This window comes from Oreochromis aureus, linkage group 22, assembly GCF_013358895.1.
Source record: "Oreochromis aureus strain Israel breed Guangdong linkage group 22, ZZ_aureus, whole genome shotgun sequence".
NCBI lineage: Eukaryota > Metazoa > Chordata > Actinopteri > Cichliformes > Cichlidae > Oreochromis > Oreochromis aureus.
Window position 1 is genome coordinate 5445704 of NC_052962.1, and position 23061 is coordinate 5468764.

The 23061-nt window shown below is 40.3% G+C and overlaps 1 protein-coding gene across 1 annotated transcript; it reads right to left on the minus strand.

Moving 5' to 3' along the window:
- Positions 1 to 4937: 4937 nt before the first annotated feature.
- pdia8 (protein disulfide isomerase family A, member 8) lies at positions 4938 to 22642 on the minus strand. Its single transcript, XM_031725917.2, has 14 exons — positions 22355 to 22642; positions 21952 to 22134; positions 21478 to 21556; positions 21279 to 21396; positions 21082 to 21189; positions 17255 to 17384; positions 17051 to 17164; positions 16847 to 16972; positions 16567 to 16749; positions 16237 to 16345; positions 16021 to 16149; positions 6984 to 7063; positions 6851 to 6908; positions 4938 to 5273 (listed from the first exon to the last, which is right to left on the minus strand). Exons 2-14 carry the CDS (start codon positions 22113 to 22115, stop codon positions 5184 to 5186), a joined length of 1488 nt encoding a protein of 495 aa, XP_031581777.1. The 5' UTR covers positions 22116 to 22134; positions 22355 to 22642; the 3' UTR covers positions 4938 to 5183.
- Between the last annotated feature and the right edge of the window lie 419 nt (positions 22643 to 23061).

Consider the following 23061-nt stretch of genomic DNA (forward strand, 5'->3'; position numbering starts at 1 on the left):
CACACGCACCAGCGTATTTTTGAAACCGCTGATTTTTCTATGCGTTTGCACCTTTTGTCCACACGTAATGTATGTCTGGCCGTACATTGTGTTTGTATTTCAGGCACATTTCACGAAGCAGAACGCAGTCTTCAGAGATATCCACGTGAACGCTGTGATACGTCTGACCTTCAGTCCGAAGAAGAAACCCAGACCAGTCTTAAAAGAAAGCACAAGTAAAACCTTTTTATTCACAAACATATCTTTGATTGTTTAGAATTTATGATCTTGTCTTTTATACATATCTATGGTGCTTGCATACTGCAATATCACCACATAATATAGTCCAAAAAGTGGAAGTTTGTAAACTTTTTAAAAATGCAAAGCCGTGTACACTTGTGCACTTCAAAAATTCATTGTATACTGTACCTTCTTGCACGTCTCTGTTTCCTGTGTGTGTTGTTAGAAATCAAACTAACTTTAGGAAACAATATGCCAAAAGCATATTTACAATTACTTAAGACCGTTTTTAATTTCTTTTCTTTAGACCAAATCCCCTGTGTACATATATACGGACTCAGAGGATGAGCAGCCTACAAAAAAACGGTTTCCCCAGGCCCCTCAAGTGAAAATACCAGGTAATAAAATACTGTCTAGTGTCTGTGTACATATCTGTGTCTGACACGAGGAAACTTTTTTGACAAGTTGTCTGTATTCTTAAATACTTAAAAATTATCTTTTCTAAACAGCCCTCATCACTCCGCAGTCTGCCCCCAGCCCACTGATAGCAACCATCATAATGCCCCACCCAGCTTCCGCACCTTTTCGCCACTCCGGCACAAACCGACACAGCTTTGCGATCTCGCCAGCATGCAGAGTCTGATGTCTTCCCTATAGATGGTATGCTTTTAAAAATGTTTTAAAGCTGCATCACAATGTCATTGTACTCTTATCTAAAAAACCCCAATTTATACTCCTGAATGTCATCTTGTTGTGATTTTGTTTTCTGTAGATTCCAGAGACTCTGTGAGGCCACTATTACAAGGCAAGTTTGAAAATCTTGGAATTTCACAGTTTACATGGTATAACAAATATATGTGACAGGCAAAAACTAGTAAACACTTTTAGCAGTTACTAGAACTAACAAATGAATATCCAACAAAAGGAATAGAAATACATTGTACTGCCAATACTTTGGTTTATTCTTTGTATGACTTGAAAATCAGGCTTTAGGGAAAACTAAATGACATGTTTCTATCATCAATTACATGAAGTAAACACACAAGCACTTGCATACACATTTAAGACATGAGACACGCTAATTCCATCTCATAAAATGTGTCTATAGGTGAGACGCTTTGCGTTGATTGGTGCTGCTGGACCACACTGGAGGTGCGAGTCCGCCGTGTAATGGTTTATGCCATTACAAAGGAGCTGGCCTCTGTACTCAACTGGGCAGGGAAAAAACACCAAGGACCAGACAAAGCAAAAAGGGCATTAAAGAGACAGCACTGTGCAGATGCATATTTGGTAAGTTTTAACATTTATTGTAGTTTTATGAGCCTAAAGTGAACAATAAAGGGATCAATTGATGTGCTGGGTGCGTTTCACATTTCCTATGTCTGTTTTTGCTATATTACTTTGTCTTTCTTAATAACAAGACTTTCATGTCCGGTTAATCTGGAGATGGAGTCTTTGGTCTTGACTTGTTTTGTCCTCGGGTTGTACACTTTGTACAGCCCGAGGACCCCATATTTTTTTTTTTTTTTTTAAAGGATACACGGCACACCATGCTAAGACATATCACATTTTCAGCTTATAGCTCTTTGGGAATAAAATGCGGCAGTTTGCTGATTTCCGCCTGGTGACTTTCATGTTTATCAGCCTAGGAGTTTACATACTTTCTCCCTGCTGAAGACAATTAACAAGAGCTTATTCATGTGCTCTAATTCCTTTTTTTTTGTCTTTTTTTTTTTGTGTGTGTGTCTATTTTTGTCCTAGATGGCCTGGCGCAGCAGGTGAGGCGAACTCTATGTCTGAGTTGGTCTTTGCTCAAGCAGTCCAGAAATGGCTCAGATCCTCCAGATCGTGACGGGTGGCGCGCAGGACGCACATCATCCATCCCCATCCCGGAGTAAATAATAAAAAGTGACGTGAAACATAGAAATGTAAATAGGAAACTTTGTCTTTTAATAAAGTATTTTGCAAATGATACATGTCTATTGACCTTTTTGTTTTTTCAATAAAAAGCAACTGTACGAAAGAGGTGGAAAATCAACACCATAGCTCAACAGTGTTTCAATATCAGAATCTGACATTGTTTCAATGTCAACAGTGTTAGAAAATATAACGTCGAATCAATGTCAGGTTTCAACATTGATTCAACATCAAAACCTGACGTTGTTTCAACGTTAAAAATGGGTGCAAGAGTGATGTTGGGTCAACGTCACACTTCAACGTTGCTTCAATGACGTCGCCTGATATTGACTCAACATTGTTTCAATGTTTCCTTGCTATCTGGGATGTCATTTTGCCTTAGCTTTGTGTATCTGCTGGCATTTCCTTTGTAACTTTTCTAATGTTTCTGCCAATTTTTCACAGTTGAACAACAACTAATCTTTTGAGGAAACTTCAGCTTTTTGAAGCTGGCCGTTTTGCGTGTCCAATATTTCTGCTAAAGTTATTACTTTTCTGCTGAATTATACTATTTCAGCTCCTATGTTGCATTTTTACTACATGTTACTATTATACTACTGTATATTAAGTTGTGCTCTTACAACATTTTTCCAAGTTTTTAGGTTTTTGCTACATATTAACATTTCTGCTGTATTACAACACTTCTGCCATGTTGTACTATTTCTGCCAAGTCACAAATTTTTTGCTAAGTTACAACATGTCCGCTATATTCTCCTTTGATATAGTATTTTTGCAAACGCTTTATGTTTCTTCTTCAGTTTCTGCAAAGTTATTATATTTTGGCTCAGTTTTTATTTATCTACAAAGTTATTACAATTTCAACCACTTTTCTGATACTGACTTCAGGTTCGTTAGCTATTTTCAGCTTTTTCAGCAGTTTTCAGCAGACAGCTTCAGCATTACAGCATCCACACTGCATTTTCGCAGGAAATGCAAATTTTTCTAGTTGGATTTGGATCTCCACATCGTTGGTGGAAGAAGGTTATCAGGATGGCTTCAAAATTTGCGACCACAATACTTTATTGATCCCCGTGCTTGGGCTTCTTATTTTCATCATTTATTTTGTTGCACTAATGTAATTTTGAGGATCTTTATAAATAAAATGTATTATTATTAAATCAGACTTACTCCTGGTAACACAATCCAATCTTTCTACAGGACTGGAAACCACTGAGCAGTGGACAGTCACGTCAGAAGTCTTCCTCACTCCCAGCAGGGTTCTAGCAGCATCACTTCTCCCTTTCTATGTGTGTTTCATGACCAGGAACCGACCCAGCTGTCTCAGGTTAACGCAGTAACATCTCTAATGTTCTGGTAATTTCTAGACTGGATCAGGTGATTCATGCACTGATGTAGCCTTTCTTCTTTAAAATGACTGACAGAATGCCCCACCACCTTTGATATTGTGTGATACCTTAATTTAGGATCCGTGGCAAACATAAGCTGAATAAATAGTTTCATTTATTGAAATTGCATGGGAGGAGGGGGTGTTTTTGACCGGGGTTCCCAAAACATTTTTATTAACTATGTCTCAAAGCAAAAACCAAAGGTAAATGGACTACAGTGCTTTTCTACTCTATGTAACATTTAGACTCATGAATTCATCAGAGTTGGTTCCAAGAACCAACTAACCATAAATACAATAAAGTGTGATTACCGTCATGAAAATGTAGCAAATAATGTGAGCAGTCATATGCGATTTTAATTATGTATGCTGATTGTGGATATCTAACAGGCTGATTGTGAATGTCTCCTTCATTGACGAGACGCAGGGCTGGTGCTCATGTAGCACTTTCTACATTTCTTTTCTTGTGACTTATTTGTACACCATGCTGAGAATCAATTTTGACCGATTTGTATTCTGAAAACACACATGGGTATTCCCATGAGTCTGTTTAGCTGTGACCAGTGACATCACATGTGCCTAAAGCATGCTGGGACGACAGGTCAATAAGCTGTACTAGTTGAAAGCAGCTGTGGGCCTGAACGAGCACAAACCTGTCCAAGGGCGTTTATCAATATGCGTACTTGCGTTCTCGTGTACTCGTGATACGTCATCAGTCGGAGACCAAGTACTGTTCCAATTCGAAGTACGCATCAAGCCGAGAACGCGAAAAAGTCCCGGATGCGTTCTCGATCCGCCCGTTTTATCGAGCATGCATCGGTGTGGACTTGGGACAGCTATATATCCCAGAATGCATTTCGTCCAAAACTCAACAGCGGACTCCCGGCACATCGTTTTCAACCCCCCCCCGCTCGCGGACTTCTCACTACTCAGGTTAAAGAAACTTCAGCAGCTGTCTATAGTATTGAGTGTCCACTAGAATAGAAATAAAAGCATTCTAACATCTCATCTGCTTGTTTTTATTAAGGTATGTACACGTATGTACATGTACACTATTTTTATTAATAGAGGTTTCACTACTGAGGTTAACAATGATATACAAGTCACTTAGATCACTTCTAAATGTTAATGTTTGGTTTATTTCAGTGTTTTATTTGTTCCTGAGTAAACCGGTTTGGCTGTGATTACAGTTAAGCTTCATAACATGTTACTCACAGTTAAATTAGGAGGGGACGGCAGTAAAAACTCTGGACCTGTGACATCATCACGTACGCAGGTGTTCCAATTGTACATATCACGAGTCCGTGCTCGCGTTCTCGGCGGGTACGTACTCCCGTGCGTTCTCGGCGAGTACGTACTCACCGAGAACGCGAGTATGTACTCGCGTACTTGGGTATTGATAAACGGCCCAAGTCTCTGAAATTCATACAAAACTTTATTGTCCAAAAAAACCCAGAAGAACACCTGTACCCTGCTTGTGCACCAAAGGAGGACGAATAAAGTTAACAAATAAATAAATAAATAATGAGGATGACAATGGCATGATTAACAGCGGTGTGTTTCAGGGATGATTGAGCGATTTCATTTGATGCAACCACTGTCCTGTTGTAATGTCCAGTACTGGAGGTCCAGATTCAGGCTCTCCTCCTCGCTGTTGGGAGTGTCAGAGTTCATCTTTGAAGCCACTCAACATCAAGCTGTGACTCGCCTCTCGCTTGAGAAACCGGAGGAAGTCTTTGAGCTCGCGGGTGCCCTAAAAGCACATGGGAGATGTCATGCGACCCCAGAAGGAAGTTAAGACTATCTTGTAAAACCTGTCAGTGTCTGAAGCCCCACCCTTACTGTGAAGACTTGCCTTCACACACTGCACAGTGTCCGCAGTGTCTGTGTAGGCTTCAGCAAACTACCAACTATTAAACACTGAACTTTAGCTCCACTTCCTCCACACCTCCACCGGTAGCTCTGGATGAAGGAGGGTGTATTAAAAAACAGTCTGGTCCCAGCAGGAAATGTGGCTGTGTGTGTGTACGTAAATGACAACAGACTTTCAAAGTAAAATTCTTTATTTATAATCCCCGTAGGCTTTGGTGGTGTATGCTGCCCCCACAGCTGTAGTGTTGTTTCTGAACAATAAATGTTGAGTCAAACAGTATAAACATGTTGGCTTTTCCAAGGAAAGACCACAACCTGAAGTTACAGAGTAATTAAAGCAAAACATTTGTTGGGTTTTTCCTTTGTATGTATTATTGTGCGATCTACTGTACAATATAAAGCGCCTTGAGGCGACTTCTGTTGTGATTTGGCGCTATATAAATAAAATTGAATTGAATTGAAAACTGAATTTGTTACCAGGAAGGATTTTTAACATCCAGCCCATTACAGGCTCACACTTTTATTAGCTATTATTATATATACACTTTTATTTATATAGACCAGCTGAGGAATAAGACAAGGATTTAATTACATGACTTCTTTAGTATAAAATCAGGACTTTAGCAGCAGTCTGTTCATCACTGGTAGGCAGACCCTGAGGGTACTGTATCTGTATACCCTGTGGCTGATAAATGAGAGCAGCAAAAAGCACACTGGTGTTATCGGCTGCTCAACTTTTAAGATTAGGCTTAAAACTTTCCTTTTTGCTAAAGCATATTGTTTGGCTGGATTAGGTGACCCTGAATCCTCCCTTAGTTATGGTGCAATAAGTGTAGGCTGCTGGGGGATTCCCATCATGCATTGAGTCTTCTTCACCTTTCTCACTCACTATGTGTTAATAGACCTCTCTGCACTGAATCACTGAATGACTCACTTCTGCAGTTTAAGAAAACGCCTCTTCTGATCTGCGCACAGATGTGGTTGTACCTGTACCATATCAATCAGGAGCCTGTACAAGTGGGAGCATGTGCAGTTTAATGTACCAAATTGTGTCCTGTGTTTTTTCTGAGCTGACCATGAGTGGCTGTGGAGAAATATGAGTGTCTGTACTTCGCAGTGCTCACACTGACCCAGAGGGTTAGAAAATGATTTAAATTTAAAGTCTGAATGGGCAGAGTCTGTGTCAACAAACAGGATCTATGTAAATGAGAAAATTTAATTTGTAAATCCATGTGGACCTAAGCTGGTGCACATAGGTGAGCACAGAGCATAATTAACTACCCATAAAACCCTGTGACAAGGCAGCTCAAACAGCTGTGAGGGAAAACTACAACACAGGGGAGTGGGCTGCTGCAGGTAACATTGACCTTAGACAAACTAAGAGGAAGCACCTTTATCTAAAACTGTAGCTGAGGTCCATCTAGCCTCAAGTCTCAGGTGTGGACTCAGGTGTGTTACCTGGTATCTGACGGGTTCGTCCTTCCTCCCTACTGGAGCAAAGTAGATGGTGGGAAACCTGCAGGCAGACATAGGGACATTAGACTCACACCTGGCGATGACTGAAGCGTGTCACAGGAAACCTGAATCTCACCCTTGGACGTCGTAACCCAGAGGCACGTCATTGGCCACGGCGTTCATCTTGGCAATGACGATTTTAGGGTCAGAGCGCAGCTGAAGAACACAGAAAGGTTCGACAATAATTTCACACAGAAATAAACCAGTAGTATCTCCTTCAGTACTACAGGTCTTTTTAGTGGGTGGAGCTACAGCACATGAGACCTCACAGGCAAACAGGAACCAGTACCAGGTCTGAGACCAGTCCCCATTTGAGGAGGACACCCTGTAATGTCAGCAGGAGGTCGAGCTACTTGAACTCAGATTAAACTAAAGATGTTTCAGAGTTTCTAAAATGTCACGTGACCTTTTGCAGATGTTTTACACACTCAGGAAGGGGCAGAGCCTAAATGCAGCTGCAGTGTGAGAGGTGTTCGTAATACCACACACGATGCTACAGAAGCATGAGCTGGCAGCTTTCTGTGGTTTGTTGTGCACCTGCTTATTTGTTGTGCACAGCTGGTGTTCAGAGCAGGAAGGCCATGTCACACAAATATACTAACTATTAAAGACCCCGCCCACTCTTATTCTAGCACCATTTCCTTATTGCATAGAGAAACTGTTCAAACTGCACTTTTTCTTATATTGAAGATTAAATGTATAGTTAATAGTAGACTGATTTCATCAAATATTGAATTTAAGTATGACCACTTTTACCTAGAACCACCAAGAAGGTGATTTTAACTCACAGAAATTAATGTAAAACCACAAGTGTGGCATGCTGGGTTGCCTAGCAACATGATTGTTTACACACATTTTGACATGAAAGCTGCTGTAACATGAGCCAGAGGTAAAAATGTGACTGACAAATAAATCTCTAGGGGACTGTAGACAAATAAAATATCATTACTGCGGGGCTGAGGATGGGAGTTTGAGCCAGAGCAGACATTCTTTATTTAAATGTCATCAAAAAAAGATTTTTCTAAATTCTCTATTTGACATAGTGCATTATATCATATTATTTTGGTTCAACCAAATTAAATATATACACTTCTTTTTCAGTTAGTTAGCATTTTATCATCAGCTGGTTATTTAACCCAATAAAATAATCTTTCTCTTTCCGAGCAAATTGAGATAATTTAGAACATAACAGCCCACTACATGCACACCACACCACAAACAGAATGAAGTTTCTTACTGAAGCACAATCACACTGTAAAATGTAATTCTAGCTGTTTGTTATTTCAACATATTATTCTATATCAGTTTGACGATAGATAACTGAAGTTGTTGTTATAACATAGAATTATAAGTTAAAAACGTCCCAATTACACCAAAAAAAGCTAACTTGAAAACTCATGTCCAGCTAAATCAGCAACTTATGTGAAGTTGACAATGTGGGTAAGTTGAGCACAGCAGGATTCAAAACTGCCTCACGTGACTGCTACCGAGGTGCATCATGGGGAATTGGCCGTTAACGACATGCTCACTTTACTTGGACGTTTTCTAATCGTCTTCTTTGGAATATGCTTTCAAGGTGAGTAACATTGGTTATAACTATAAGGAAAGAGAGCTACAAAAGTTGGAACATGCTTTGAATTTATGGCATGATGTGTGTTTTTCTCTTTTACCGAAATGTTTGCTTTAGCTAATGTAACTTTAGCCGACAAGGTCCAGCTTGTGTGTCATGACCAAACTTGACCTAATAAACTGACACATGGCCTTTTTTATGGGTTTAATGTGGCACTGACCAAATCACAAGTATTGTGCTGCTAGCTTTAAGGTTGTGCACTCAACCACTGTTGCGATATTAGCAAGCTAACTCAGCTAATTAAGCTTATTTCATATTGTCTCTGTACTTGTAAATTTCTTTCAAGTTCACAGGCTGTTGTATTTTGGTGGAAGTTCATTTTGGCAATATTTCCAATAACTGGCTGGGTTCAAAAAGAACTTTTAGGCAGGACTCCGATGCTTGTTGTCATCTGTTTACCCCTATGTAATCACTTAAGTTGTTATTAACTGCTGCATGCTAAGCTGCAAGAGTGCACTGAGGACTGAGACAAAATATGGTCTACAAACCAGCATTATATTAGTTTTTATCAGATAGTCCTCCAGTGTGTTTATTTTTTGCTTTAATTCTATTGTGCAGTTATTTGTTACCCTGAAATGCTTTATGCTTAACAACAGCTCACTATTTTAACTTATTTTTGAACTCACGTGATCAGTATGACTAGATTGTGTGAGTTTCCATACTAAAAGAGCTGTAGTGATAAAATAATTGGCATCAGAGACACTGATTTTTGGCATGGTATACTGCAGAAGTTTTTTTTTTTTTTTTTTTTTTTTTTTGCATAATTTACCTTTTAATTAAACTGTATTCTCTGTATTGTAACAAAACTAATATTGTTTATATGTCAGAAAATTAGCAACATGAATAAATGGCGAAAACAATATAATTATAACATATATTTTTATTTTACTTATTTTAGGTCTGTGAAGCCAAACTTGATGCTGGGGATTTATTTTTGTCAGTGGAGTCAAATGGTAAGTTACAATTTGTGCATTCTGTCATACTGGAAACACCACAGATTATATTGTAACTTAATAGCTCTGTAGAACAAATGATATAAAGATTGTAGTGTCAGGGTACTTCTTAAGAAGTAATATGGCACTATTGATGATTGCATGCAGGTGGCATAAACTAAATATTCAGATGTGTTACCAACAAATGATTCATTAACAAAAGCAATGGAGCAGACTGTTTAGGTTCTTGTGGTTGTAATAACATCCATAACTGCAAGTTTGTCATTAATTTATTTTCACAGGTCTAGATGATCACATCTGTCTTTGTCATTTAAATGAGGTGGACTTGCAAACTTTGCGCTCTTTTGGGTAAATTGCTGTCCACTACATATACACAGAATGTGCACAGTATTTCAGATCTAAAAGGGAGTATGTAATGGACTTGCTGGCTTTAATGTAAAAAGCCTGTTGTGTAACTTTAATGAGACAGTTGGACTAAAACAGTATTGCTCATCAAGGTAAACATCTGAGGAATAAGGAAATTGTTACTTGTCCTTTTACTCAGTGTTCTTTTAATCGCATACGTTTACTAAAGTTTTACATCACATAAGTCATTTTCACAATCATTCTACTTTAAAAGATTTCGAGACAGAGCTTATTGTTCTCTGAACTTCCTTGTTTGCTGAACGGCAGGTAAAGTGCATCTTTTGTTTGTTTGCTTTTGTGTGTTTGTGTTTTCTCTAATGGGCCTCAGATGACTGTTTGCTTAAATTTGGGTCTCAAAGAATCTTTTTTTCATTCTGCCTGTACTCTCCACCCCTCTTCTTCTATTGCTCAGGTTGAAGCAGAATTTGCCCGTCTTACATCTGTTGACCTGAAAGGGTTCCTTTTTGCTGTGCTTGACCATTATGGAGAGGTTCGTGGAGCTGTACAAAATCAAGAGCGGCATAGGAGGGCTAACTAGGCTCATAAAATGCTTCGGTGATGATGTAAGTGTTCAACTGCGAAATCTAATCCTTTGTTTAAGTTTTAGGTTATCCAGTTCAACTGATGAACTCATTGAAAGAAAGCTGATAAGTCAGTCATCATATTTCACAACTGGACATTTAGTGTGGTAACTTTTACAGAATCTATGTATATTGGTGGTAGGTTGGATATCATATTCTACTTGAATGTCCTGATAAGCCTGATTCAAAATCTCCAATGATAATCATATATTGATGGAATTATGTATCAAAAAGCTGTGAATTTGGAGCTGTCTACATGCTTTATAAACACTGTTTAAAAAATGTTTTGGTTTTGTTTTTGACTTCTTTGACCAGAGCCCTACACAAAGGAAGAGGACAGAGGACCTCATTTTCTAAAGGAAGATCCCTCACACACTTTCAAGACTGTGAAGGTTAGCATTGTTTCTTTTAGTAAATTTAATAATGACAGCACCACAGTGGATTTTAAATGAAACATGTGGCATCTATGAAACAATAGATGCCACATGATAACATGTACTTTTTCCTCACCAAATGTATTATTACAAGATCTTTGACACTGGAGTTGGTCTGGGTTTCAGAGAAACTAACTGGCAAGCTAGCATTGATATTATTAGTGTCTTGTGTTTATTCATGTCTTCACCAGGGTCTTTGACATTTCGCTGCTGTACTGTTCACTTCAGCTTTACGTTTGATTTCTCACATTGTATATTGTAATGGCAGAGATATTAGGATATTTAAGGGGCTGCAGTGGCTGCTACAGCTGTGGGGGCAATACTTTGGTGAAATGTCCTGGACCCTGGAAAAGAGACTGTGTAGACTGGGTAAGCAATTAAAGGTTACTGGCCGAGAGTCATTGGGCAGCTGGGTAAAGGTGGATGTTGATATTCAGTGCCAATTATGCAACCTGTTCAGCCATGTCTATATGCTCTTTTTCATGCTGTTAATATAGGGGAAAAATAAACTTTAATCAATAAACTGATTAAAGAAGCATTGTCTATGGAGCCATAATCTGATCCTGTAGTGTAGCTGCAGTTTGCACATTTCATGTATTCTCAGCCAGATTTGGTTTAGAGCACAGCCAATATTTAGCATAAGTAGATTTAAATTCACACACTGGTGATGGCAAGCTACATTGTAGCCACAGCCACCCTGGGGCACACTGACAGAGGTGAGGCTGCCGGACACTGGCACCACCGGGCCCTCTGACCACCACCAGTAGGCAACGGGTGAAGTGTCTTGCCCAAGGACACAACGACTGAAACTGTCGGAGCCGGGGCTCGAACCGGCAACCTTCTGATTATAAGATGAACTGTCAACTCTTGAGTTTCAGTCATCCACCCATGTGTGTGAATGACTGAATGTGTAAAGCGCTTTGGAGTCCTTAGGGGACTAGTAAAGCGCTATACAAATACAGGCCATTTACCATTTAAATTGAAAATTTTGTTTGAATTCTGCAATTGAAGACATGCTCAGTTATTTATGAACATGGTCTTTGTTTAAAGCAAGAAATGGATTTGTAACATGGGGTGCATATCTCATTCTGAAAAAACTTTAACAACTAATAAGTGTTACCCAAAGCCAATCACCATCATCCAAAGCATCAGTATGGCTCTTCTTTGGAAAGACATGAATTGTTAAGCACAAGGGATATTGTGTAATTGTAATTTGTGTTTTTTTTTTTTTTGTCTTTGAACCCTTTTATAGCCGACAGGTATTGAAGACACGTTTTCTAAGAGGATGAAAGTTGGCATTGTGATGGTGAAAGAAGAAGACATCATCGATGTGTTGGTTGTCCTTGAGGCGGCAGTAATCCTGTCTAATCTGAGGGATGTCTCAAGTGCCATTTCCATGCTGATGGGCCTTTTTTTTGCCCTCAACATAGACTATCCAAAGGAACTTAAGGACATCTTTGAAGTCATTCAGAACATCCTAATGAACATTGGTGGAAGGCAGTGCATCTCACTAGTGCATGGTCTAAGAAACAGACTCTTGCAGAAAGCCATGCAGAACTGTAATTGTATGCTCACAGCATACAATTGCCTTAGTGTTAAGGACAGTTTTATTTTACTGTTTGTTTTTTTTTTTATTCTTGCAAGTTCTCATTCTCACTTTTGTATGTCACTAAATGACTACACTTTACATTCCAGATTAGACAATTACTCATTTGTTCATGGTTTAAGAAACTTATGTGAACAACAATATAATGGTGGACTTTGCAGATGCTTATCTCATGCAAGTCAGTAGTTTTTCCTTTGTTTTGCAATTGAGCAGACTCAAACTGATGTTTCTGAAATATCCATATTATCAAATGTTTCAGAAGCATGCACTCATTTTCAGAGATATTGGTTCTGTGGAATTTGTTGCAATTGTAAACGAAGACAAATACAAGAGTTTGATATCTTAGTTGTTATAAACTGATCTTTACTGTCACTTATCAAAGGTTTTGTACTATTTTAATATTTCACATTTTATGCTAACAGGTGTGACTGAGCACAATGAAGTTTAAAAATTTTGCAAATGTAAAGAATAACTTTTTAAAATAGCAAGTGTCCCGTTGATACATTACATTAATGCAGACTTTATGTTGTTACTTCACAAGAATCACTACTGCTCCGAGAGTATTGGTCAGAATTTAATCTTCACCCAAACTGGGCTCAAGACCAAGTTCAAATTTATTGTTTCACAGGAGCAGCCTTTGAGTTTTGATGGATTGTGAGCCTGATGAGCTACGTCACTGATTTTTCTGTTTCTCAGATGACTAAGATGGCACAATAAATGGTGACTGTTGGGTGCTCATGAGTAATTGTCTTGTCATGTTCTTAAAACAAACTTTCTGTATGAAATGATCAGATAGACTTTAATGGAATCTGTGGGTTTTTTATTTTTTCTGTAAACAACAGAAAATTAATTTAAAGGAATGTAGATATTTAAACCTGAGATCTAAGATAAACCTAACAGGTAGTTTTGCTGAAATGGATGTTAGAAAGCTTAAAAAAACCCAAAAACTTAAGATGTTTAATACACATTTTTCTTTACATCCAGTCAATCAACTCTGATAATTAAAATGAAACTGATTTACAAGTTCACTCAGCTACCTTAAGGAGCTCAGTTAATTAATAAACTTAAATCAACTTAGCTAACAGATTATGTTAGTTAAGCTAAAATAGATTCCTAAGTTAAAAGAACTACTAAAGTATTTGAATTAACTAAAAAACCCAAGTCAACTGAACTAGGACAAGAGTTTAAACAATAGATTATTTTAATTTAGCTGAAAGGGTTTTCCCAAGTAAAGATGACAATTAAAGGAGTTGAACTGACTAACAAATCTCAGTCAACTAAACTAAGACGAAAGTTTAGACAACATGTGATTTTTCATTAAGATAACAATTGGTTGTGTTATAAGAACAAACTCTATTTCTTGACTTAACTTAAAATTTTAAGGCAGCCCTGTACCTGATATTTTTAAGTTGAAACAACAAGTTAGATTTTACAGTGCAGGAATGCCATCAGCAAGTCTGCAGGGCAAGTAGGTTCAAATGCACAAAGGGGAAAAAGAAAAAAAAGCAGACGCTCTGAGAAAGAGATGCCATACTTTTTGGAAATGTTTTGTTTTTTCCTTAGATCATCTCACTGACTGGATTATTTCATATTAGAAGTGAGGAAAATCAAAGCCCAAATGTAAGTGAAGGGGATGTGGAGATTAGATGTTTTTTTCCTGCAGAAATGCTGATGGATGATGGGATTTCCAATTGTCTTCGATAGGAAACAGTTATGTTTTTGGTGTGATACGCATGCAGTAAGTAACCTGTGTTGCAGTAATCTGTTTGGTTGTGTTTGGGGAAAGACAGAATATTTTATTGTGTAAAATAGCATTGATCACACCTTGCAAACATCTGCTTTGCCAGCTGATTGCACAGCATGGTACACCTGATGCAGAGAAGCTGGAGTGTGGACTCAAGCTTGTTGGTCTGGTGACTAAAACAGGGTCTCCACTAGAGATGGACCGATCCGATATTACGTATCGGTATCGGTCCGATACTGACGTAAATTACTAGATCGGATATCGGAGAGAAATAAAAAATGTAATCCGATCCATTAAATATCAAAAAAGCACCTCACAAAACTTGCGACACTGCGTAACTCGGCTCATAACCGTAGCAAGTCGGAGCAGTATGCTCACGTGATAGAGCGGCTGTGTGTATTTATAGCCTCGCTAGCAATCCGGCATTTCATCTCCGAGGAAGTTATCCCAGAGAGAAGTAAAGCAAGTGTGTAAGTTCATCTCTGAATGTTAGTAAAGCATTCCCACGTTAAGCTTAACAACCGATATATGGAGCGACTGCCTCTCTCCCTCCCTCTGCTGCTGCTACTTCAATCGTGAAACTTATTAATGATCAGCTGATCGGCTTTTCTGTCGCGAGTCCGTCTCTCTTGTTTGTTTTTGGCCCACTTTGCACCAGAAAGAGGAAACCAGCGGCTGAACAACAGCAGCACGTTTAACCTTGATAAGCTGTTGTTAGAATTTATTTAATATTACTTTCTAGACCAGGATCCTTTTCTAGGTAGCTGACAGCTGGTAACTGTGCAGGGGCGGATCTAGCAAAGTTTAGCCAGGGGGGCCGATATGGCATTAACAGGAAAAGGGGGGCACAAAGACATACTTTTCTTTCTTATTCTCATTTAAAATATCTAGCTTTTAATAAATAATTATCTGAATCTTACACCGAAAGTTTTAATCTGATGTAAAATGTATAGAAGTCCATTACTGTATAACTGTAACTGTAGACTTAACTGTGTAACTGTTAAGTCTAATATACCCTAGTAAGCTATAGTACTTTTTCCTTTGGGAAGGTACCATCTGTGAATTCTGCAATTCTGTTGAAGAAAGATGTTGAATCTATTTAATTATTCTTGAAAAATAATTTATTTCTGTGCATTTTTTTTTTTTTTTTTCACACTGCATCAAATTAAAGTTGATTACGTCGATTAAGCATCATGAGGTGGAGGGTGGGGGGTGGTTCCCTATTTTTTTGCTGGGAGTTTGCAACCCTATTAGTTAGGTTGCTTAATATTTCTGCCAAGTACTCTGTAAAATACCAGAATAGGAAGGATGGAGTAGGTTTAAGTTTATTAGATTGATCAGTATTGCTGAACTATGAAATATTTTGGGTGCAGTGTATTTTTTACATAGAGGTATAACAGAATAGCTTTAGTGTTGTTGTTTATTTAAACTTGAGTATGAACTTATACAAAATGCAGCAAGATATAAAAAAAAAAAACTGTTTTATTGATTAAAAAACACACTATATCGGATTCATATCGGTATCGGCAGATATTCAAATTTATGATATCGGTATCGGTATCGGACATAAAAAAGTGGTATCGTGCCATCTCTAGTCTCCACCACACAGTGCTTATTTATAAAGTGCTTTACAAATACGCACATTACGCCTACAGTTGCATTTTCCTGTTCGAGTGCAGCTAGTCAAACAGCGAACACCCAGTTACTGCTAAAGCGACAGAGTGTGAGAGTGGACAGTATATCCTCATGACTGAGCGTACCGTGTCAGCGAGCTCTCCATAGACCGGCTCCAGCTTCTTACAGTGAGGACACGACGGAGAAAAAAACTGGATCAGAACACCTTTATCCGGGTCGTTCACCACCTGATCAAAGGACTCTGCTACCACCACCTGAGGCACACAGGTCAGAGGTTACAAAGACGTCTACAAGGTCACTGATACTCACACAAGAGGCTTTGGAGTGTTTGTTTTACTCACTTTGACAGCCCCAGAGTTCTTTTCAGGTATCGGTTCTGATTTGATGTAACGTTTGAGTCGACCTGCAAAGTAATCTTCCAGGAACCTCTGCAGAGACGCACCATCCCTCCTAAACCAACCAACCAACCAACCAACCAACCAACCAAACAAACAAACAGTTACTTGTTGGTGCTCTCATTGTGAATGAGGTCAGAAAGCTGAGAAATGCAGGTCAGCCCCCCCCAACAAAAAAAGTTTGAAACAGACTTGGATCAGATAGTTCTGGTTTATTGTGACCCCACCCCCTCACCTGCAGAACAGGTGACACTGTGGTATGACTTGGGTACGCACGTGAACTCCTCCCTCATGGTGTACTTGTGACCCAATCGGGTCCGGATGGTGATAAAGGGCAGCTCCCCTCCATCTGACGTCCCCATACCAAAGTCTTCCTCCAGCTCCAACAGGAAGTCCTTCTTATTGGCTACAGAGAAGGTTAGACCCCGCCCAACATACTTAGACGCCACCTTCATTACCCTGAGAAGAAAACACACAGGGGAGAGGATTATACACAAACACTTCAGTCACTCAAGCTGTACATCATGAACACATCCCCTCTGTGCGCTTGCGTTACCTGTTCCTCCAGTAGTTGGAGCCGGGGAGGTTGTGATGGTAGTCAAGATCGTAGTACGCTGTCAGCAGGTCCCGGACTCTCAGACGGTCTCTGTTCTCTATTGTCATGTGAGGACACAGACCGTAGCTGCACACAGGTGGACACACAGATGGAATGAGGCTGCAGTTCCTCTAATGACCAGCAGGTGATTGGCTAAAGACTCACATGTGATCTCTGATGAAGCGCCGCAGTGAGCCGATGGTCAGGTAGTCTCTGAAGATGACAACACTGTCCTCAAAAGCATTGGTGAGTCTGGGAGGTCTGAACAGCAGCACACATCTGGAGACACACACGTGCACACAATGAAGTGAGAATAACACCTTTAAACTATGACATCACTACGGTAACATCACTTAGGTGTGAACTCACTCTGAGTCGGCCCCATGCTCTTCGGCGAGCTGCAGGTTGGTGCTGTGAGCAAAACGGAACTGTTCTCTGAGTAGAGTGGCTGCCTTCAGGAACTCAGCCAGACGGGGGCTGTCCGTACCTGAGAACACACCTGGTGCATACACATGCACTGGTAAGGGAGCTAAAGGGGAGTCAGAGGACCACAGAGACCACGTGCTTGTCTGACCCTAAAGTTAGCATGGCCATGTTTACTTTAAGGTTACCATAAGGCGATCATGCCATGGCGTTAGCAAGCACTAAAAGCTCAGAGGTGTACAGGTATCCAGACTGCAACAGTGTGGACAAATTCAACAAAAATGGTTTATTTGAAGAGTTTCAATTAAGTTTCAGAGCTCATCACAGTACAGAAATGGCTTTAGTGAAGGTTACAAATGATTTTCTTATGGTGTCTGACAGTTAAATCATCTCTGTCCTTGTCCCTAGACCTCAGTGCAGCGTTCGATGGTGTTGACAATAACGTTTTATTTCAGTGACTTGAGTCCAATTTGACTCCAGATTGTTTATGTAAATGAACCAATTGGAGTCATGTAAATGGGGAGTCCCATTATGGAGTACCACAGGGTTCCGTGGAAGGACCAATTCTGTTTGCATTATACCTGCTTCCCTTTGGCAATATCAGATTAGAAAGCATAGGAGACGACACCCAACTTTATCTATCCATGAAGCCAGATAACACACAACAACTATTTGAACTGCAGGAATGTTTTAAAGACCTAAAGAGACATAAAGATAAAACTGAGGTAATTGTACTCGACCCTAAAAATCTTAGAAATACTGCATCTAACCAGATGCTTACTCTGGATAGCATTACGTTGCCCTCCAGTAACACTGTGAGGAATCTTGGAGTCTTTAACCAGGATATGTCCTGGTTATGTGAGGTCGAGTATTTTTGTAAATTTTGCTTTATGCGCAGCTTTTGGATTTTGCCTGCAGCTTGGTGAACAGTGATGAAGCCCGGAGTGGGCATGCAGGCCATAGTTACCATTGCTCTCAGTTTAATTCTGCACGTACATATAGAGATCTATGTGTGAAATCTAACTGAGGATCACGCATCTTATGATTTTGTCTAGATTAGGAGTGTAAAGGCTAGCATACATATATTTGGCTGCACTATGCCCGGAGGGGAAGAGGAGTGCCAAGAGGTTGTGATCATCCCGTCCACCAACGAGGGAATGCCAAGTCTAAACCACGGCCTCTCCCCAACAGTTTTAACCAAACAGAAGCACAACTCAATATATAATCCTGTGTAATGATAAGTTAGGCTTATTCTCTTTCAGGAAGTTGGCTACAGCTAACTGCTTGCAAACTATGGTTTTCTGATTGAAGGAGAATCCATGTACATGTTTTGTTTGAACTGCTTAAGGTAAATAAATACTTAAAGATTAGATTAAGACTACATAGTCAAAGGAGTTTGCAAAGAAAAGCGTCTGGACTTCTTTAAGTTGCTTGAAGACGTTTCACCTCTCATCCGAGAAGCTTCTTCAGTTCTAAGGTCAAATGGCCGAGAGTCCCAGATTTGAACCCAGTGGGAGTATCCCCCCAAAGAGGGACAAAGGACCCCCTGGTGATCCTCTAATCAAATGAGCCAAGGTGTGAAAGTGGGTGTGGGACCTAATCAGCCAGGGTTTCGGGTGAGCTCATTGTGAAACCTGGCCCCACCTTGTCATGTGAATTCCTGAGGTCAGATGGCCCAGGATGCGAGTGGGCGTTAAGGCGTCTGGGGAGGGAACTTAAAACTGGATTATAGATGGCAGACAGTGGTGTCGTAAACCACCGCCTCTGTTCAAAGATGGTCGCTCACAGTGGACATAGATGGCCTCTTTCACTCCTCTTTCAAACCATCTGTCCTCTCTGTCCAAAATGTGAACATTGGCATCCTCGAAAGAGTGACCTTTGTCCTTAAGATGCAGATGGACCGCTGAGTCTTGTCCTGTGGAGGTGGCTCTTCTATGTTGTGCCATGTGCTTGTGAAGTGGCTGTTTGTTCTCTCCAATGTAGAGGTCTGGGCATTCCTTGCTGCACTGTACAGCATACACCACGTTGTTAAGTCTGTGTTTTGGAGTTTTGTCTTTCGGGTGAACCAGTTTCTGTTTGAGTGTGTTGCTGGGTCTGAAGTACACTGGGATGTCGTGCTTGGAGAAAACTCTCCTGAGTTTCTCTGATACACCGGCTACATAGGTGATGACAATGTTGTTGCGTCTGTCTTTCTTATCCTCCCTCGCTGGTGTCTGATCTTCTTTTCTGTGCCTCTTTGCTGACTTTATGAACGCCCAGTTAGGATAACCGCATGTTTTGAGTGCTTCCTTTACATGTGTGTGTTCCTTCTTTTTTCCCTCTGACTTAGAGGGAACATGTTCTGGCCGGTGGTGTAGGGTCCTGATTACTCCAAGTTTGTGTTCCAGAGGGTGATGGGAGTCAAAGAGGAGGTACTGGTCCGTGTGTGTGGGCTTCCGCTAAACTTCAATGTTGAGGTTGCCATTCTCTTCAATGTGCACAGCGCAGTCCAGGAAAGGCAAGTAGTTGTCCTTTGTGTCTTCCCTGGTGAACTTGATGTTTTTATCCACAGCGTTAATGTGCGCAGTGAAGGATTCCACTTCTTGTGTCTTGATTTTGACCCAGGTGTCGTCTACATATCTGTACCAGTGGCTGGGTACTCTTCCTTTGAAAGAGCCAAGAGCCTTTCTTTCCACTTGCTCCATGTAAAGGTTGGCTACAATAGGTGACACGGGGGAGCCCATGGCACAGCCATGTTTTTGTCTGTAGAAGCCTTCGTTGTATTTGAAGTATGTTGTGGTAAGGCAGAGGTCTAACAGTGTGCAGATCTGATCGGGTGTGAAGTTGGTCCTGTCTTCCAAGGAGCTGTCTTCTTGTAGTCGTTTTCTGACAGTCTCCACTGCTTCCGTGGTGAGTATGCAAGTGAAGAGAGAGACTACATCAAAGGACACCATGGTTTCATCTGGATCCAGGGTAAGTTTCTGGACCTTGTCGGTGAAGTTCTTGATGTGGTGTGGGGTGTTCCCCACGAGAGGTGCAAGGATGGTAGCAAGGTGTTTCGCAATGTTATAAGTGGCTGAGTTTATGCTACTGACTATGGGTCTGAGTGGGACCCCTTCCTTGTGGATTTTAGGAAGTCCGTAAATGCAGGGTATGGCATCCCCTGGATAAAGGCGGTGATATGTAATGCGGCCAATGATTTTGTCCTTTGTAAATCTGGGACTCTCGGCCATTTGACCTTAGAACTGAAGAAGCTTCTCGGATGAGAGGTGAAACGTCTTCAAGCAACTTAAAGAAGTCCAGACGCTTTTCTTTGCAAACTCCTTTGACTACGATGACCTGGATGACTGAGAACCTTCACAGACATTAAGACTACATCCCTCTTTTATCTAGCCACCCCTTCAAGAGCCTGGTTCTGCTGGAGGTTTCTTTCTGTTAAAAGGGAGGTTGTCCTTCCTACTGTTGCTAAAGCGCTTGCTCATAGGGGTCATAGGATTGTTGGGGTTTTCTGTTTTCTTTGTAGGGTCTTTACAATATAAAGCAACTTGAATACCTTGAAGCAACCGTTGTTGTGATTTAGCAATATATAAATAAAATTGAATTGAGCTGAACTGAGGGTTACCTAAGCGACAAGAGCCTGGAACTTTTACCAGTGACCAAGCAACAGCTACATTTCCTCGTCGTTTGTTTCGTCTTCTGATTTTATTGTTTAATGTCTGTATAATTCACTTTGACAAATAAGAAGCACTCAACCTAAAGCATGATGCAGCATACAGCAACACGTGACCTCGTACCTACAATGCTGGCGTCATGGTTATTGACAAAGGCCTTCAGATCATCTTTGGTCTTCAGGTGCATCGAGTCTGGACCAGTCTGCCTCCTCATGGTCTCGTAGATCCCCTCTGAACACACAAACACACACACAGACAGATGTTACATCATAGAGTCAAGTGACAGAGCAGGATTGGGATGGCTCATCAGTGTTTCCTACCAGCAGTACGAGGACCATCATAGGGGGCGGAATCTTTGCCGTACCTAAAAATTCTCAAGGTGGGATAACCTGAGACCCCAAAACGACTGCACGTCTCAGAGTTTGCTGTACAGTCCACCTGCCGCACAGGTGAGACAAACAGATAAGACTGTTGTGAAACAGGTGTTCACAACAGTAATGAACATGATGGACACATTACCTTTGCTAATTGAACACTTCCTTTCAGTCGACTAGCTGCTTTCTCAAACTCTGGAGCCAATTTCTTACAATGACCACACCTGAAGGAAGGGAAAAAAGGGAGGGGTGAAGGAAAGGAAGGAGTAATAAACAAAGGAAGGGTGTAAAGAAACAGAAGGAAGGACGGAAGAAAGTTGTAACGCAAGGAAGGAATGCGGAAAAGACAGGAGGGGAGGGAAGGAATGAAGGAGAGAAAAGAAATAAAAGCCACAGTATAATAAATACAAAATAATTAAATCATGTGAAATGACGAAGGAAAGAGGAGGAGGAGTGGAACGAGAGATAGGAAAGGACAAGCAGGTTGTTAGTGCCTCCATAACAGTAGAGACACGATTTAAAAACAGCAGAAAACCAATAAAGATGGAATGATTTCATAAGAAAAATCACAGGAAAATCTCCCGCCGCCATCCGCGCTAAACTAACGCCGCTTCTTTACCAAGGAGCGTAGAATTTCACCAGCATGGTCTCGTGCTCTGTTGCCAGGTAGTCGAAATCCGCGTCCCCGAGCTCGAGCACGTCCCTTCGCGAGGACACCGCGGCGGGAAAACCGGACAGCACCACCAACGTGACGGCAGGAAAAAAGCCTAAAGTGGGCGCCATGACGGAGGTAGAAGAAGAGCTGAGAGGATGAAGGATGAAACCGGTGAACGTTACTGGAGACTTCTTACGATGAGGCGGTGTTCCGGTGACCGCCTTCAAATTAAAACGCTTCACCGTAACAAATAGTATTTAAAATGTGGAATAACGAAAATCAAACATCTTTATTGGGACATTAAATATGTTTAAAACGAGAGCCTTTACAGACACCAATGCACGCCATTTTAATCCAGAGGACAAACCTAGCAACACATGAAGGTCTGGTAGTAGCAGATTCGGTAGTTTCCGGTGTCGTCTTCTTCTTTCGTTTTTAACGGCAGCTTGCATTCAACACAGTTATACTACTGCCTTCTCTTGGCTTATTCTGCTACATCGCTTCTATTTCCTTAACCCTACAATGCCCTTTGTATCATATTTTTGATACATGAGTTTCTGAGACCTCTATCTCATCAACATGATAAATACTTGCCATAATTTCAAAATGTTATGGAGAAAACTCTTTTTTTGTCTAAAATTAACATTGTTGTTAACAAAACATGCCAAAAATGCCCGATGTATGAAAAGCGATACAAAAAATATATAATAAAAATATATCATACACTACATTATATAGCAAAAACATGTTTGTGGATTTTGTTAGAATGGTTAATAACCATCTCAGTTCCAAAAGATCTGAAATTTCTGGCAATTTCTTGATGGGTTGGGTCTTACAGGGTTAAATCCTCTTGATAAGTCCGGTATTTCTAAAAAAAAAGAAAAAAAAGAAATATCTTTCCTTTTCCTTGATCATGATTTAACTGATCAACCACATTTTCAAACTTGAATTCCATAATGCCCACTTTGAAGGTGGGAGGAGGGATGAGATTAATAAACTAGGTGATACGAGGTGATATCACAATATTAAAACAATGACTTAACTATTATATACATTTTATTTCATCTAATTTAA

What these genes read in the sequence shown, in the direction of transcription:
- pdia8 (XM_031725917.2), bottom strand. Translation starts at nt 22,115, where the DNA reads ATGGCGCCCACTTTAGGCTTTTTTCCTGCCGTCACGTTGGTGGTGCTG. An exon ending in GAGCATGGGGCCGACTCAGA is followed by an intron (nt 17,165 to 17,254) that starts GTGAGTTCACAC and finishes GTGTGTCTCCAG; the next exon opens with ATGTGTGCTGCTGTTCAGAC. An exon ending in ATGGAGAGCTCGCTGACACG is followed by an intron (nt 7,064 to 16,020) that starts GTACGCTCAGTC and finishes TGTGTTCTTCAG; the next exon opens with CTGCGCTCTGACCCTAAAAT.